The 19,104-nt window shown below is 39.0% G+C and overlaps 1 protein-coding gene across 8 annotated transcripts in view; it reads right to left on the reverse strand.

Annotated features, from left to right (window-relative positions):
- Positions 1 to 19,104, reverse strand: part of FAM13A (family with sequence similarity 13 member A) — a 375,981-nt gene that overhangs the window by 200,508 nt on the left and 156,369 nt on the right. The window contains exon 2 of one of the 8 annotated variants that reach the window (XM_007999248.3): positions 8,445 to 8,558. The exons of the other annotated variants lie outside the window; for them this stretch is intronic. Within the exon in view, the coding sequence (XP_007997439.2) occupies positions 8,445 to 8,482 (38 nt within the window). The 5' untranslated portion in view covers positions 8,483 to 8,558. The remainder of the gene's footprint in view (positions 1 to 8,444; positions 8,559 to 19,104) is intronic. 8 annotated transcript variants of the gene reach the window in all.

Below are 19,104 nucleotides of genomic sequence, written 5' to 3' on the forward strand. Positions count from 1 at the left end.
TTTTTAAAAGATCTGTGGATATGCCTTTTTTATAATGAAGTGAATCTCCATAAAATCCACAGAATACTAACAAAGTTTTTGAAAAATTCATTTCAGCAAAAACACTGCCAACGTGGAATCAAAGGGACAGAGAGAATACAAAATGAAAGGACGATGCTGGTGCCCCCAAATTCTATTGGCAGGAAGCAGGCTGACAAAACTACTCAGCTGCAAACATGAGTAGTTTCATTAAAAATAAAGCATGACTTAGAGGGCAGAACCAAGAATCTAGAGGGCTGTTACATAAAAATCACAGGAGGCCATTGTTTTAGACTAAGCCCAACAAACCAGATTAAAAATCTAAATGGAGTCACCCTTGCTAAAATTCCACATCACCAAATCAAAACTAAGTTGTTATCTGACTTTCTAAAATCAGGAAAGAGAGAAAATATCCAGCTTCCCGAACAGGAGCTTCAATTGGCATGACAGTGAAATTTCCTGTTTTAATCCTTAACCTGAAAACAACCTAATGTTAACCAAACTGTTATTTTTCTATTATCTTGTCTCCCAGCTCCCACCATATAAGGAAAGTAACTTTAAAATGATTGATCCACTTTTTGTTCTTTGCTTCTGCTTTCTTAAGGCCTTTTTCTGTCTATAAAACAAACCTCCTTGCTCGACTCATTGGGACACTTATCTACTTAGTGGAATGAAGCATTGCATGATTCTAGAACTACACATAAAGCCAATTCAGATCTTTAAACTAAATTTGTTGTAATTTTGTCTTCTGACAGATACAGTGACCAGTGAAGGGACTGTATGACTGAATGAAGAAGGTTACTGATGTCTCTGAGACTCCTTGAGGAACACAGGAAAGATGCTGCTAACCTCCCCTTTAAGTGGTTGGGGGTGGCTCCCCTGTCTTCCTCCTGGAGCCCTGAGAATCATGTGTAAGTTCCTCTTAGGTCTGGGCTCCGCTCTCTTTTGTATTTGAGTACTCTGATCTCTTTGGCTTTTGGGGTACCAATGGGTAGTCTGTGCTATGGCAGGGCACATAACCTTTGGTTTGCAGTGACTGAACAGTCACTGGCAAAAAAAAGCTGCAGTTTTTAAGGTAACTGCCATCAGCTGCACTAACTGGTTATTACTGCAGTGGGGCTCTTTACTTCTTCTTTTCTTGTGTGCTGAGATTTCAGTGCCAAAGCCATCTTGGCTCTAACATCCAAGACCCAACATAAAAATAAGATCCCTAATTTCTAAAGATGTCAGTACTCTGCCTTCTGGTACACCTGACTTTCTCAAGGATAAAAATTATGCCCACAGAAGTTGCAAAGATTTACAAAAGTGGCAGAATCTTACTACAGATAATTCAGAATTACAATGGCCATTATATGAAATATCCTAGATGAAAAAAAAACTGTTCTTCTAAGAAGTGCACTTGAATCCCAAGCCACTTGAATTAGGAAGAGAGAATGGGATTGTTATTCTGACATTCAGAAATGTCAAAGAGTTTGAATGTTGGCTTGCCTCAAGCATTCTTATACACCAGTAACAGACAGAGAGCCAAATCATGAATGAACTCCCATTCACAATAGCTTCAAACAGAATAAAATACCTAGGAATCCAACTTACAAAGGGATGTAAAGGACCTCTACAAGGAGAACTACAAACCACTGCTCAGTGAAATAAAAGAGGACACAAACAAATGGAAGAACATACCATGTTCATGGATAGGAAGAATCAATATTGTGAAAATGGCCATACTGCCCAAGGTAATTTATAGATTCAGTGCCATCCCCATCAAGCTACCAATGACTTTCTTCACAGAATTGGAAAAAAAACTGTTTTAAAGTTCATATGGAACCAAAAAAGACCCTGCATTGCCAAGACAATCCTAAGTCAAAAGAACAAAGCTGGAGGCATCACACTACCTGACTTCAAACTATACTACAAGGTTACAGTAACCAAACAGCATGATACTGGTACCAAAACAGAGATATAGACCAATGGAACAGAACAGAGCACTCAGAAATAGTACCACACATCTACAGCCATCTGATCTTTGACAAACCTGACAAAAACAAGAAATGGGGAGAGGATTCCCTATTTAATAAATGGTGCTGGGAAAATTGGATAGCCATAAGTAGAAAGCTGAAACTGGATCCTTTTACTTACTCCTTATACGAAAATTAATTCAAGATGGATTAGAGACTTAAATGTTAGACCTAAAACCATAAAAACCCTAGGAGAAAACCTAGGTAACACCATTCAGGACATAGGCATGGGTAAGGACTTCATGTCTAAAACACCAAAAGCAATGGCAACAAAAGCCACAATTGACAAATGCGATCTAATTACACTAAAGAGCTTCTGCACAGCAAAAGAAACTACCATCAGAGTGAACAGGCAACCTACAGAATGGGAGAACATTTTTGCAATCTACTCATCTGACAAAGGGCTAATATCCAGAATCTATAAAGAACTCAAACAAATTTACAAGAAAAATACAAACAACCCCATCAAAACGTGGGCAAAGGATATGAACAAACACTTCTCAAAAGAAGACATTCATACAGCCAACAGACACATGAAAAAATGCTCATCATCACTTGCCATCAGAGAAATGCAAATCAAAACCACAATGAGATACCATCTCACAGCAGTTAGAATGGCAATCATTAAAAAGTCAGGAAACAACAGGTGCTGGAGAGGATGTGGAGAAATAGGAACACTTTTACACTGTTGGTGGGACTGTAAACTAGTTCACCCATTGTGGAAAACAGTGTGGTGATTCCTCAAGGATCTAGAACTAGAAATACCATATGACCCAGCCACCCCATTACTGGGGATATACCCAAAGGATTATAAGTCATGCTGCTATAAAGAAACATGCACACATATGTTTATTGCGGCACTATTCACAATAGCAAAGACTTGGAATCAACCCAAATGTCCATCAGTGACAGACTGGATTAAGAAAATGTGGCACATATATGCCATGGAATACTATGCAGCCATAAAAAAGGATGAATTCGTGTCCTTTGTAGGGACATGGATGCAGCTGGAAACCATCATTCTCAGCAAACTATCTCAAGAACAGAAAACCAAATACCAAATGTTCTCATTCATAGGTGGGAATTGAACAATGAGATCACTTGGACACAGGAAGGGGATCATCACACACCGGGTCCTATTGTGGGGAGTGGGTAGAGGGTAGGGATAGCATTAGGAGATATACCTAATGTAAATGATGAGTTAATGGGTGCAGCACACCAAAATGGCACATGTATATATATGTAACAAACCTGCACGTTGTGCACATGTACCCTAGAAATTAAAATATAACAATAAAAAAAAAAGAAATGTCAAAGAGGCTGGGCATGGTGGCTCATGCCTGTAATCCCAGCACTTTGGGAGGCTGAGGTGGGTGGATCACCTGAGGTTAGGAGTTCGAGACTAGCCTGGACAACATGGTGAAACCCTACCTCTACTAAAAATACAAACATTAACTGGGTGTGGTGGTGCAGGCCTGTCATCCCAGCTGCTTGGGAGGCTGAGGGACGAGGATCACTTGAACCCAGGAGGCACAGGTTGCAGTGAGCCAAGATTACGCCACTGCACTCCAGCCAGGGTGACAGAGCGAGACTCCATCTCAAAACATAAATAAATAAATAAATAAATAAATAAATAAATAAATAGAAATGTCAAAAAAAAATAGGATTCTAAAATTGCTTTTTAAGAAATATATCGTGAAGGCAAATGAAAAGCTAACAATGCAAGATATCACCCATACCAAAGATAGTAAAGCCTGCCTGACTCCTACTGCTCCATTCTATCCTACCTTGCCTGAATATTCATAGGCTACTAACTCTCTGAATTGCCTACCTTCTTTGAAAAAAATAGTCTCCTTATAAGGTGAAAAATTGAGCTTTGATATCAACAATACACTGATGCAAAAATGTGGTTTCCTGTTTTAAAACAAGGTTTTTTTTAGTATTTATCTGCTCTTAGTAAAAAATGGTGAGAACTTCTTGGTAACTGGCCTAGGAAACAAATAATCTGAGTCTTATCAAAATAATCCACATGCCTCATATTTTCCTTCTTAGGTTATTGATTACTTACGAAAACTTAGTCTCCTCTCTACTAAAAGAGTTAAGGTTTTCTACAACTATATAACTGCTTTTAAAATCTTACAATTATCACTTTGGTTAAATGAATGACTATTATTCACAGTGATCTGTGATCCTATTATTGATAAGTGTTTTGAACCTTTATTTTTGACAAACTTCCCAAAACTGAATTCAAAATTAAGTCATTGTGATCACAAACTAACTTTTGAACATTCCAGAAGGGCTCCTTAAAGTCTAAAAGAGAAATATTGAATCAATTAGGCTTGAGATGTTAAATTATATGTGGAAACACTGTCAAATAAGAAATGATGTTTAATCTTTGAGTTCCAATTGTATGGATATGTTCTTAATATGCGCTGCAAAAACTATATGAGCTATAAATCTGTTGTGCTATCAGTCATAACTTTATGTTAAAATGTTGTACATCACAGAAATAACCAAACTTCCTTGTCAAGTGTATCCTTATTATGAAGGATTCTCATCATGTTTTTAACATGGCCATTTTAAATCTCATCCACAGTTAACTGCTTTATTCTGATGCCTTTCTAAAAGCTTTCTGTAAACAACTATAATCTTAAAGCACTGTGTCTTCAAGATGGTTCACAGAAAAGATGGGAGGAACTCTGGCAAGTTCAGGTTTCTGCTAACCTTGAGATAACACTGGACTGGGTGAGAATTTCTAGAACTCTAATGAAGAAACTGATGAGTTTGTGAAACTGCTAACTAAGCTCAAATACAGCAAGAATTAATTACATGAGACTAAATGAATGGATGAAGAATAATTATGAATTTTTAAAGGTTTTAAAAATTTTGAAACATTGCTGGTTCTTTTAATGTTCTGTTTTTCAGATTTAAGGACACATTTTTTCTCTCTCTCTCTTTTCAACTATCCATAGTTTACAGCAATTTGGTAAAGGATACTTCTGTAAACAAAAATGGAAACATTTGTTTCTCCTCTCTACCTGACACCTCTGAAATTCAAAAACTATCCTAAGTATGTTTATTTTTACAGCACTATGATTATTTGCATAAGTTCAGTAAGAATTTGCTCTTGCTGGGCACGGTGGCTCACATATGCAATCTCAACTACTTTGAAGACTGCGTGGGAGGTGCACTTAAGGCCAGGAGTTTGAGATCATCCTGGGCAACATAGTGAGACCCTCATTTTAAAAATTAGCTGGGCATCATGGCATATGCCTATGGTTCCAGCTACCCAGGAGCCTGAAGTGGGAGAACCTCTTGAGCTTAGAAGTTTGAAGCTGCAGCAAGCTATGATCATACCACTACACTGCAGGGTGGGTGACAGAGCAAGACCCTAGTTCCTCTTTTTAAAAAAAGAATTTGCTCTCTTTATAACATGACATAACCAGAAACATTGGTTTTATTACCAAGGGTTTGACTGGAATGTCCTATTTGAAAATGTGGATAGACTGCCTAGCTTCAAGGGTTCCCTGCCTTACAGCCAGTGAGTAAAAAGTTGCCACTTCCTGGCAGGCCCAGGAACCTCAAGATATTAGATGCTGTAGGCAAAGTCTGATGATTATAGTTGATTAAGATTATAGTTGTTTATATTGGTTTGACTTCCTAGAGTTAAGATGCTTTTAAAAGTCCAATCTGGCAGGGCACGGTGGCTCATGCCTGTAATCCTAGCACTTTGGGAGGCCAAGGCAGGTAGATCACCTGAGGTCAGGAGTTCGAGACCCATCTGGCCAACATGGTGAAGCCCTGTCTCTACTGAAAATACAAAAAATTAGCTGCGCGTGGTGGCAGGCACCTATAGTCCCAGCTACTCAAGAGGCTGAGGCATAACAATTGCTTGAACCCAGAAGGCAGAGGTTGCAGTGAGCCGAGATCATGCCATTGCACTCCAGCCTTGGCAACAACAGCGAAACTCTGTCTCAAAAAAAAAAAAAAAAAGGTCCCATCTGAGATCCCTTGTCAAAATTCTAGCAAAGGAAATGTAAAAGGAACCTCTGTGGGTTATTCTTGCTGCACTTATGTAAATAGCTCAGACCAATTTTTATGAGACTAAACTTACTTTGCAAACAAATTAGTCTTACCCTGATTATCTTTGGTAGGAATGGGGGTGACTGTAGAGAGAAAAATTATGTTTCAAAAGAAAACTACATTATACCTGTAATTAGATTGTAGCTCTGTTCATTGTTTTTGAGTTTTTATTATCAACTGTAGACTGAACTGGATCCTAAATTCTTCCAGTTCCCTCCAAAATCTGGCTACAACTAAGAACAAAAACTGCTAAACTGGACAACTCAACATAAATTTCAAGGGACAAGTCTCATGTCTGATGTGTGAACTACATGGAGAGTTGAATATAATGCCTGCTAGCACAATCAGAGACATTCAACTGCAAATGAGGACGAGAAGTTGCCAACTTCATGCTGTGGAGTTTTTCCCAAGATGCATGGAATGAGACTCCCTATCGTAATAAGACTCTTGCCCCTCTTCATTTTTCCATGTGTAGGCCTACTTCTTTCTCTTGGAAAGATAAGGCTGTAGTTAGAATTCCCCAGTCAGTAGTTTTTGGGGGTCACTTAACAAGGCTGGATGTCTCATATCAAACCCAAATATTTATACAATCTAAGAGATCCTATAGTGTACCTAGTGGGAAGCTTTAGCAACATCCCTAATGCAACTGTTTGTTCAAATTGTACTAGTGGTCTGTGAGAAATGGGAAAGTTCTTCTTCAAAGATTATAAAAAGTCACATGTTCTTACTATAAGATTGCTATCCACTATCAGTATATATATACACTATATATTCTATGTGTGTGTATGTGTGTATATATATACTATATATTATATATAATATATACACAATATATTATAATATATAGTATATATAATATATAACATATAGTATATATATACCCACATAGAAATTACAAAGATGGGTTTTCTATTAAGTACAGACATACATTATACATACAGATATACACTATATTAATGGTGTTAAAATTTAATGGAGGCAAGGAATGATTAGGAAAAAAAAAGTCTAAAAAGGCTCTTTAGAAGAGTAATAATGCAAAAAAGATTGAGAAACCTGCTCTAGTCCCTGCAGTATATTACTATGAATGTTAAACACTGGCTCCTAATATAAAATCAACCTGGAGGTAACTAAACAATGCAGAAAAGAGCAGGGCTCTTGGAGCAAGCAGCTAGCTGGAAGGGTCAAGGCATGTTTTCAGGATCCTGAGTTAGAAAATGGGGGCTCAGGTTCTGGCTTCACAATTCATAACTTTAAACCCTAGTTTCTTCTATTGTAAAATAGAACTGTTGATAATATTAATGTTGTAGAGGTCTTATGAAGATCAAATTCTTAAAATAAGAAAAATAAGAAAATAAAGTTTAAAAAGTTATGTGAAAGAAGCTTTGCAAAACTATGGGGTCAGAAAAGAGTCAGTAGTTGCCAGTGGCTGGGGTAAGAGGAAGAGTCAACTAAAAGTGACACGAAGGAATTGTTTGGAATGATGGAAATGGCCTGTACCTTTTTTTTTTTTTTTTTTTTTTTTTGAGACAGAGTCTCACTCTGTCACCCAGGCTGGAGTGCAGTGGCATGATCTCAGCTCACTGCAACCTCTGCCTCCCGGGTTCAAGCAATTCTCCCGCCTCAGCTTCCTGAGTAGTTGGGATTACAGGTGCATGCCACCACGCCTAGCTAAATTTTGTACTTTTAGTAGAGACTGGGTTTCACCATGTTGGCCAGGCTGGTCTCAAACTCCCGACCTCAGATGATCCAACCACCTCGGCCTCCCAAAGTGCTGAGATTACAGGTGTGAGTCACCGTGTCAGCCTGGGCTGTATCTTGATTGTGGTAGTAGTTATGACTGTCTGAGAACAATGTACTAAAAAAGATGCATATTACAGCATGTAGATTGTACTTCAGGAAAACTAACTCTCTAAAATAATGCTTTGCAAACTGGTATTAAACTAAATCTTTTTAGTCCTGATCTCTTTTGAGAATCAAAGTTCAAGACTAAACATTTATTCACTGTAAATATCAATTTGCTAAGTTTCTAGACATTCTTTCTACCTACAATAATTTTTTTATAAAACTAATATTTTTGTAGTTTTCTTCAAAACTTTCTAACCTTGCTATTCAACATTAGTTATCCTCACCTTTGTTTCATTGATGACTTTTATGTGTATAAGCCTTCTATGTCTTAATCTAAGTCATTAATAAAAAGGTCTAATAAGTAAATAAAGAGCAATAAGATACTTCATTTGTAACCCCTCTTGGTATTGGCATCATTTGATCAAGCAATACCCTTAACATGATTGTTCACCCAAGCCCAAATATACCTAACTGCATTATCACCTGATCAAATTGCTCCATCTTATCCACATAAATTCCATGCAGATACTATGTCCTTAATTGATTTGCAATTAAAAAAATGCTGACACACTGGAACATTCTCCCTTATGTAGTTCCCTGCCAGAAAAAGAAATAAAAAGTCTATTATCGAAAGCAATCACTTGAGGCCAGGTTTAACAACCATTTTAAAAGACGTAAAAGTTTCCAAATTTGTACTCTCCTGTCTCTGAATCTATTTTGATGGTCCTATATTCCTTAATATGTTATAAATGAAAATTTAGTATAAACAAAAAGCTGGAAGATTTTTTTAAAAGATAACATTCAATTAGAAAGTTCCTAATGTTTCTTAGAATTGAGGTGAGGCAATGGAAACTAAAATTTCCAGAACCGTTTTTGTACCTGGCCCCACCCTTGGCAATCTTCCCCTTCTCAAGAATTACTGACGTTGGTGTTTCCAGGAATTCAATTTATATTATGTATGTCAGCTTCCATTTTTCCCTCACATTACAGAGTTTATAAACAGTTCCACTTGTTAATCCAACTCATGAGTGCTACTCAAAAGCACTACAGAACATAAAACGTCATAAGTGAAAGCTCTCAAGTACTAGATCAACAATTACCCAACCATGTCTACATAGTAATCAATATTTTGGATACACTGGAAAAACTGACATTAATTTCTGAGATATTTTCAAACACCCTTATGTATGAAATCAAGCTACCAATCATTTGGGTGGATAAGTACTTTTTAAAGTTTTATACTGGATAACTAGATATGTTTTAATCTATTTTAGACACACGGTCTTAACAAAATTAGTAAAAAAGTAGTAAGCAATTATTATTCTTAAGGATAATTACTATTAAATCTGCAGTGATAAAAATCAGGTATTTTTTTTAAAAGACAAGGTCTTGTTATGTTGCCCAGGCTGGAGAGGTGACCACTGTACACTACCACCTTGAACTCCTAGGCTCAGGTAATCCTCCTGCCTCAGCCTCCTGAGTAGCTGGGACTATAGGTGTGCACTGCTGTACCCAGCTAAAAATTAGATCAAATTTAATTGATATTTAATTGTGCCACCATGCCCAGCTAAAAATCAGATCACTATTAACTGATATATGGAAGTACAAGATAATTGGGATATAATTACTATCATTTTTCGTTCTCAAAGTATTTAGATGTTATATTACAGCAAAGAGTAACTCCTACGTGTCTTACAGAAAAGCCATCAATAGTATTGAAGCAAGAAGAATACTGAAGTAAAGAGGTGGATGGGCTTTTTCTAATCTACTACCAGAATAAAGAGTGACAGTGTTAGCATCTTGAAGATAGATGTATACTATTTATCTGAAATAGTCAACAATTAGAAAGGAGCTGATTTATTCTGGATGAAGAAGAGTGGTCTAACTTAAAATATGGGTGAATTTTTCTATAATTCCTATTTTTATACAAGGATGTGGCTGATGTTAAAGTAGCACATTAACAGTGAGGGGTCAATAACTCAATGGGTGGCCAACATGGAAGAGTTATCAATTCTGTTATGGCCATCAGCTCTTTAAACCGCAAGACCCATAGGCAGTCAGGGCATCTATGAAGTTTCAGAGAACCTGCATTAGATAGAGCAACTAAAATATTACAAGAGAAGACATGTAAAGGGAAGTGGGGCTCAGGTGCAAAGGTGTAAACCCTGTTGCCAGATCCTCTGTTATGCTGTAGGCTGGGAAGAGCAATGGGCTCAAGGGCCAGAACACCCGCATCCCTGGGCTGCTACTGCTGTTTATTGTATGTGTCACCCTGGACACCTGACCTCTGTAGAAACCTTTCCATTTTGAAAATCTGGGTTTTGTCCTAGATGATATATCAGATCCCTTCCATTTCTTTAATTCTACTTTCCTGAAGAAGCAGACGATGGGGTGGGGCAAGTGGGAGACTTCTGTTGACATTAGAACACCAGTTATTGAATAAATGAGCAGGTGATTATGTGGATGAGTTCTATCAACTCTGGCAAAATTAAAAACATTTTTAGAAACTCAACTTCAGGACAACTTCTCATTTTAAAGCAGGAGGGAAAAATATCATTTTTCCTTTAAATAAACTCAGGACCTTGCTTATAGAAACTTTTCAAATTAATGGTTAAAAGAGAATATAAGTCTCAGTGTTCAGATTACTTATAAATTTTATGTTTACCAAAGGTGATTAGGATCAGACTTTTAGCAGTTTGAATGCCTCAAGTAACTTTTAGTCTTATTTTTCATTATTTTCTCCCCTGTACCTTGGGGTCCAAGACGTAACAATACATTTTCAACCTCAGAACTCATGATGCTGGTTTTTTCCTTCTTTACTTATTAAATCTTATCCATCTTTCAATGTTCAATTAAGTTCTGTTCTTCTCTCCCATCAAAATCAATTGCTTCTTTCTTATTCTCACAGAATTCACTTAACCTTCAATCACAGTATTTATTAGAGTTTCTTATATATCATAATTTGTTGTGAGGGTATTTATCTCCATTGCATTGTATCTTAAGGGCAGGGAGTCTCTCCGACTCATCTTATATTTCCAACAGAGCCTAGTACTATGCATGATTTAGAGGGAACTAAAATTTGCATACTCTTAGAAGTTGAACTTATTAATACTTTCATAGTTCCTTTTCAACTTATTTAAAAAGTTACTTTCCTCTTTGTACATATATGGGCAACATGTTCCTAGGTTACAGTGTAAAATATAGTGTAAAGAATATACTCATGGTTCTTACCATATGTATTAGAATAAATAGCATATATGACACCTTTCCTCTCTAATGGTAATATTCCCCAAATCAGGAGGTTATAGGCCAAACCAGCAATCTTTTATATAAACAGCCATTGAGATGGAACAACCAGAATGCTTCCAAATGGGCTAAAGAAACATTGGCAAGGCCTGTCAGGGGAATAAATACCAAGAAACACATGTTCTTCACCAAGAGCTCAGCCTGTAATGTTACTAAAAATAAAGAAAAACTTGGCTCCTTCACTGCTATAGTATCGATCCATTTGCAAGTCTCAGTGGGGTTGCATAATGGTGGCTATCAAAACAGAGAGAAAACAGCTCAGTGTCTCAATGTTATTTTAATAGTAGTTTGAAAGAAACTTCATTCCATGCCCAGCTTCATGCTATTTGACAGCAGTAAGGCCTAAACTTGCCAGATCCTCATACATCTTAGTTAAAACTGAAACTGTACCAAGAAAGAAGACCATATTATTCTTATTTTGTTCTGTACTATGTATAGGTACATATAGTTCATTCTAAACCTTAGTCCACTGAACACCACAGAAAAGCTTCTTTAAGTAGCAAACTTGAGGCTGGGCACAGTGGCTCACGCCAGTAATCCCAGCACTATGGGAGACCGAGGTGGGTGGATCCCTTGAGGTTGGGAGATCAAGACCAGCCTGGCCAACATGGTGAAACCCTGTCTCTACTAAAAATACAAAAATTAGCTGGGTGTGTTGAGGCACATCTGTAACCCCAGCTACTCAGGAGGCTGAGGAAGGAGAATCACTTGAACCCAGGAGGCAGAGGTTACAGTGAGTTGAGATCATGCCACTGCACTCCAACATGGGTGACAGAGCAAGACTCTGTCTCAAATAAATAAATAAATAGTAACAAATTTGACTAATTTGAATTTCAGCTCCTTGCCTTTGTAAATAAATATTTTACAGCATCACTGAGATACAATTAACATCTTATACAACTCACCCATTTAGAATGTACAACTCAATGCTTTTAGTATATTCAAACTAGTACAACCATCATCACAATCAATTTTAGAACATTTTCATTACCCCAAGAAGAAACTTCCCTCTTGGCCGGGCACGGTGGCTCATGCCTGTAATCCCAGCACTTTGGGAGGCGGAGGTGGGCAGATCACCTGAGGTCAGGAGTTTGAGACCAGCCTGGCCAACATGGTAAAACCCCGTCTCTACTAAAAATACAAAAATTAGCTGGGCGTGGTGGCAGGTGCCTGTAATCCCAGCTACTCAGGAGGCTGAGGCAGGAGAATCGCCTGAACCCAGGAGGCGGGGGTTGCAGTGAGCCGAGATCACGCCACTACACTCCAGCCTGGTGACAGAGCGAGACTCTGTCTCAAATAAAACAAAAACAACAACAACTACAAAAAAACCCTACATAACATAACTTTAACATTGTAACCATTTTTAACTATACAGTTAGCAGCATAAGGTACATTCACATAGTGGTGAAACAGATCTCCAAAATGTTTTCATCTGGCAAAACTGAAACTCTACACCCATTAACCAACTTCCTCTTTCTCCCTCCTCCCAGCTCGTCATAACCACTATTCTGTTTCTATGAATTTTATGACTTTAGATACTCATATAAGTGGAATCATATAGTATGTGTCTTTTTTCATTATTTCACTGAGCATAACATCCCAAGGTTCATCCATTTCCTTCCTTTGTATGGTTGAAAAATATTCTATTGTATGTATGTACCAAATTTGTTTGTCTATTCATTCACTGATGGACATTTGGGTTGCTTCCACCTCTTGACAGTTGTGTCTTACCTCTTCTTATACGTATTTTTAAAAAGCAATCAGGTGTTTAAATAACAGGACAAGAAACAACAGAATAAGAACAATGCAAAAATTCTGAAGTCAGCCTCTACCCAAACCAAAATAAGCCAAAGTGTTTGGAAATGCTAACCATTTAGTAAGGGTGTTTACTTCTGAAAAAAAAATAAATTGTTAGACTCCATGAATTCAGTTGGTCTGCTTATAGCCAAGTTAAGGCAGGTCTTGAGATAATCCAAAATAAGACAACCCAATTGGTCAACACATAATATTAATATGAGGTGCTATATATTCCTGTATTCTTCAGCCAATGAACATTTTCTTCATTTCAAAAGCTTAATACTTACTAACAAAAGTGAAAATGAATCTGTGATCACAAACTTGCTCTGCTCTTTAAAGCAGCCCAGAGATGCACAGGAGAATGCTACTGTCCAAGAAGAGCTAGAACACTTTTCTGTGCAGTAAACCGCCATCTATCCATCCATAAATCCATCCATTCATCTATCAATCAACCAAAGTGTTAGAGGCTAGGCTAGTCAATGACACTTCTAAGATGGGTAAACCAGATTCTTGCCCTAACAAGTTTACAAATAAGGTCAAGGGAGGAGCCAGAAAGAGGACACATGTTAACAACCTTAAACAACTACACAAAAAAATAATAGGAATACAAAACAGAAATATGTTCAAAATGTGATGAGAATGGCCAGGAGCGCTGGCTCATGCCTGTAATCCCTGCACTTTGGGAGGCCTGAGGTGGGCAGATTGCCTGAGCTCAGGAGTTTGTGACCAGCCTGGGCAACACGGCAAAACCTCGTCTCTACTTAAAATTCAAAAATTAGCCGGGTATTGTGGCGCACGCCTGTAATCTCAGCTACTCAGGAGGCTGAGGCAGGAGAATTGCTTGAACCTGGGAGGCAGAGGTTGCAGTGAGTGGAGACTGTGCCACTGTACTCCAGCCTGGGTGACAGAGTGAGACTTTGTATCAAAAAAAAAAAAGAAAAAATGTTATAAGAACTTCAAGAAAAGTAGTTGTTGCTTGTTATTCCCACCACCATCATTTCTCTTTTCTGGTTATTGTCTTGATTCTAATCCCATCAGAATATTACTCTGTCAGGTCAAGTCAGGGCGGTTAAAGAAACTCCATAGAACTTCCTTCATACCTTACTGTTTTATAACTCTCACAAATATTTTCTTAAGATTAAGTGTACTTTTAATGGCTACAACTAACCATATTATAGTTAGAATGTGTTTTTACTATACTTAGAATTCTGTTTTTAGAATGCAGAATTATATATTAATTAGAATTAAATATCATTGGAGGCCGAGGCGGGCGGATCACAAGGTCAGGAGATTGAGACCATCCTGGCTAACACAGTGAAACCCCGTCTCTACTAAAAAATACAAAAAACTAGCCGGGCGAGGTGGTGGGCGCCTGTAGTCCCAGCTACTCGGGAGGCTGAGGCAGGAGAATGGCGTGAACCCGGGGGGCGGAGCTTGCAGTGAGCCGATATCGCGCCACTGCACTCCAGCCTGGGGCACAGAGCAAGACTCCGTCTCAAAAAAAAAAAAAAAGAATTAAATATCATTATATTTATTTATTATATTGTTATATTTCCCTTCAGTTTTGATAACAACAGAGCACCATGCAAAAGACTTCTATCAATCTCAAATTAAATTCAGAAAACCAATATAATCTACTGAATACACATAGTCTGCCATGACTGTAAGTGTCGTGAGGCCTTCCCAGCCATGTTGAACTGAGTCAATTAAACGTCTTTCCTTTATAAATTACCCAGTCTTGGGTACGTCTTTGTTAGCAGCGTGAGAACAAACCAACACAGTAAATTGGTACCGGGTAGTGGGGCCCTGCTGTAAAGATACCTGAAAATGTGAATGGGACTTTGGAATCGCTAACAGGCAGAGGCTGGAACACTTTGGAGGGCTCAGAGGACAGGAAGAGGTAGAAAAATTTGGAACTTCCTAGAGACTTATTGGATGGCTTTGACCAAAATGTTGACAGTGATATGGACAATAAAGTCCAGGCTGAGGTGGTCTCAGACAGAAATGAGGAATTTTTGGGGAAGTGGAAAAAGGTGACTCTTGTTTTGCTTTAGCAAAGAGACTGGCAGCACTTTGCCCCTGCCCTAGAGATATGTGGAGCTTTGAACTTGAGAGAGATGGTTTGGAATTGGAACTTATGTTTAAAAGGGAAGCAGAGCATAAAAGTTTGGGAAATTTGCAGTCTGATGATGCAATAGAAAAGAAAAACCCATTTTCTGAGGAGAAATTCAAGCAGGCTGCAGAAATTTGCATAAGTAGCAAGGAGACTAATGTTAATCTCCAAGGAAAAAGAAATTTAAACGTTTATAAGGTAAACTAGTTACAGTAAGTTAAGGTTAATTTATTATGCGAGAAAGAATTGTTTAAAATATATTTAGTGTAGCCTAAGTGTACCATCTTTTTAAAGTCTACAGTAGTGTACAGTAATGTCCCATGCCTTCCCATTTACTCACCCCTCACTCATTGACTCACTCAGAGCAACTTCCAGTACTGTAAGCTCCATTCAGGATAGGTGCCTGATATAGGTGTACCTTTTTAAAATCTGTGATATCTTATTTTCCTGCACTTTTGTTGGTTTAGATATGTTCAGATAAACAAATGCCATCGTACTACAATTTCCTGCAGTATTCAGTACAGTAACATGCTGTACATGTCTGCAGACTAGGAGCAATAGGCTATACCACATAGCCTAGGTGTGTGGTAGGTTATACTTCTCAGTTAATATAAGTATACTCTGTGATGATCACACATGTACAAAATTGTTTAATGACACATTTCTGAATATGACTGTACACTTCAATAAAGCTGTTATTTTTTTAAAAAGATGAAGAAACACCGAAGAACTTAAGGAATTTATCCAAGGTCACTATACTAGTTTTCTATTGCTGATATAATAAATTACCACAAACTTAGTGGCTTAAAAAAACACAAATGTATTATCTTAGAGTTCTAGAGGCCAGAAGTCCAAAGTAGGTCTCAGTAGGCCAAAAAAGTAGGTTTTAGCAGGGCTCAGGTCCTTCCTAGGGGAGAACTTGTTACCCTCACTTTCTAACTTCTAGAGATCGCCTGCATTCCTTAGCTTGTGGCTTCCTCTCACAACATGCCTACTTATCTGACTCTCCAGTCACCTATAATGGCCCTTGTGATTATATTGGGCTTATAATACAGTTTGCCCAAATTTCAGGTTGAATTATAACCCCAAATGTTGGAGGTGGGACCTGGTGGGAGGTGTTTGGACCATGAGAACAGATCCCTCTTGAATAGCTTGAGCTATCCCCATGGTGATGAGTGAGTTCTCACTCTGAGTTCACATGAAATCTAGTTATTTAAAAGTGTGTGGATTAGAGGTGCAGTGGCTCACGCCTCTAATCCCAGAACTTTGAAAGGCTGAGGCCAGCATATTGCCTGAGGTCAGGAGTTGGAGTCTAGCCTGGCTAACATAGTGAAACCCCAACTCTACTAAAAACATGAAAATTAGCTGGGCATGGTGGCGCATGCCTGTAGTCCCATCTACTCGGGAGGCTGAGGCAAGAGAATCGCTTCAACCTGGGAGGCAGAGGTTGCAGTGAGCTGAGGAGATTGCACCATGGCACTCCAGCTTGCATGACAGAGTGAGACTCCGTCTCACAAAAAAAAAAAAAAGGTGTGTGACAGCTCCCTCCCACTTGCCTCTGCTTTCTCCATGTGATGAGCTTCCTGATGCCTCCCTAGAAGCTGAGCTGATGCCAGCACCATATTTCCTATAGAACTTGCAGAATGATGAGCCAATTGGACCTCTTTCCTTCATAAATTACCCTGTCTCAGATATTTCTTTATAGCAATGCAAGAACAGCCTAACACAGAAAATTGGTACCAAGGATGGGCATTGCTATAAAGACACCTGAAAATGTGGAAATGACTTTGGAACTGGGTAACAGGCAGAGGCTGGAAGAGTTTGGAGGGCACCGAAGAAGACAGGAAGACAAAGGAATGTATGGAACTTCTTAGAGATTTGTTAAGTGGTTGTGACCAAAATGCTGACAGAAATATAATGTTGAAGGCTAGGGAAATGAGATCTCAGATGGAAATGAGGAACTTATTGAGAACTGGAGTAAAGGTCACCCATGTTATGCCTTAGCAAGGAACTTGGCTGCATTCTGCTCATGCTTTAGGGAATTTGCTGAAGTTTGAAATTTAGAGTGAAGATTTAGGGTATCTGGTGGAAGAAATTTCTAAGCAGCAATGTGTTCAAAATGTGGCTTGGTTATTTCTAACAACCTAGGCTCAGATGTGAGAGTAAAGAAATGATTAAAAATTGGATTTATATTTAAAAGGGAAGCAGAGCATAAAAGTTTGGAAAATTTGCAGCCTGGCCATGTGTCAGAAGAAAAAAAAAAAAGCTTTTTCAGGAGAGGAATTCAAGCAGGCTTTGGAGCAACCACTTGCTAGAGAAATTCGCATAGAATAAAAGGAGACAAGTGCTAATAGCCAATACAATGGGCAAAAGGCCTCAAGGGCATTTCAGAGATCTGCTTGGCAGCCCCTCCCATCACAGGCCCAGAGGCCTAGGAGAGAAGAATGGTTTCCTGGATCATGTCTAGGGCCCTGCTACCCTGCACAGCCTCAGGACACTGCTGCCTGCATCTCAACCACTCCAGCTCCAGCTCCAGCCAAGGCTCAAAGGAGCCCAGGTACAGCTTGAGCTGATACTTTGGAGCCTCAGGACACTGCTCCCTGAATCTCAGCCACTGCAGCTCCAGCTCCAGCCATAGCTCAAAGGAGCCCAGGTACAGCTTGAGTGATACTTTGGAGAATGCAAGCTGTAAGTCTTGGTGGCTTCTATGTGGTGTTAAGCCTGCAGGTGCACAGAATACAAGATTTAAGGAGGCCTGGCAGCCTCTGCCTAGATGTCAGAGGATGTATGAGAAAGCCTTGTTGTCCAGGTAGAAGCCTGCTGCAGGGATGGAGCCCCAAGAGAGAACCTCTACTAGGACAGTGCAGAGGGGAAAGATGGAGTTGAAGCCCCCACTGGGGCACTGTCTAGTGCAGCTGTGGGAAGAGGGCTACCACTCTCCAGATCCCAGAATGGTAAATCCAGTGGCAGCTTGCAACCTCAAGGTAGAAAAGCAACAGATGCTCAACATCCTGTGACTTCAGTCATGGGGGCTGTACCCTGCAAAGCCACAAGGTCAGGGCTGCCCAAGGCCTTGGGATCCCACCTCTTGCATGAGTGTGCCCTGGATGTGGGACATGAAATGAAAGGAGATTATTTTGGAACTTTACAATTTAATGACGGCCCTGCTGGGTTTCACACTTGCTTTTGGTTGATTTTTCCCTTTTAGAATGGTAAGGTTTACCTAATGCATATACCCCATTGTATCTTGAAATTAAATAACTTGTTTTTGATTTTACAAGCTCATAAGTGAAAGGGACATGCCTTGTCTCAGATGAGATTTTGGACTTTTGAGTTAATGTTGAAATGAGTTAAGACTTTGGGGGATTATTGGGAAGGCATGATTGTATTTTGCAATGTGAAAAGGACATGAGATTTGGGAGGGGCCAAGGGCAGAAAGATATAGTTTGAATATTTGTCCCCACCCAAATCTCATATTGAAATGTAATCTCCAGTGTTGGTGGTGGGACTTGGTGGGAAGTGTTTGATCATGGGGGACAGATCCCTCATGAATGGCTTGGGCCATCCCTTGGTGATGAGTGAACTCTTACTCTAAGTTCACATGAGATCTGGTCATTTAAAAGGATGTGGCATCTCCTTGCCTCTGCCACTCTCTCGTTTGCTCCTGCCTTTGCAATGTGACGTGCCTGCTCCCCCTTTTCCTTCTGCTATGATTATAAGCTTCCTGAGGCTTCCCTAGAAGCCAAGGTGATGCCAGTACCATGTTTCCTACAAAGTTTGCAGAACTATGAGCCAATTAAACCTATTTCCTTCATAAAATACTCAGCCTCAGGTATTTATAGCAATGCAAGAATGGCTTAACGCAGCCCACATGGATCATCCAGAGTAATCTTCCCATCTCAAGATCTTTTACTTAATCACATCTGC

The sequence above is a fragment of the Chlorocebus sabaeus genome, chromosome 7 (genome assembly GCF_047675955.1).
Source record: "Chlorocebus sabaeus isolate Y175 chromosome 7, mChlSab1.0.hap1, whole genome shotgun sequence".
NCBI classification, from domain to species: Eukaryota; Metazoa; Chordata; class Mammalia; order Primates; family Cercopithecidae; genus Chlorocebus; species Chlorocebus sabaeus.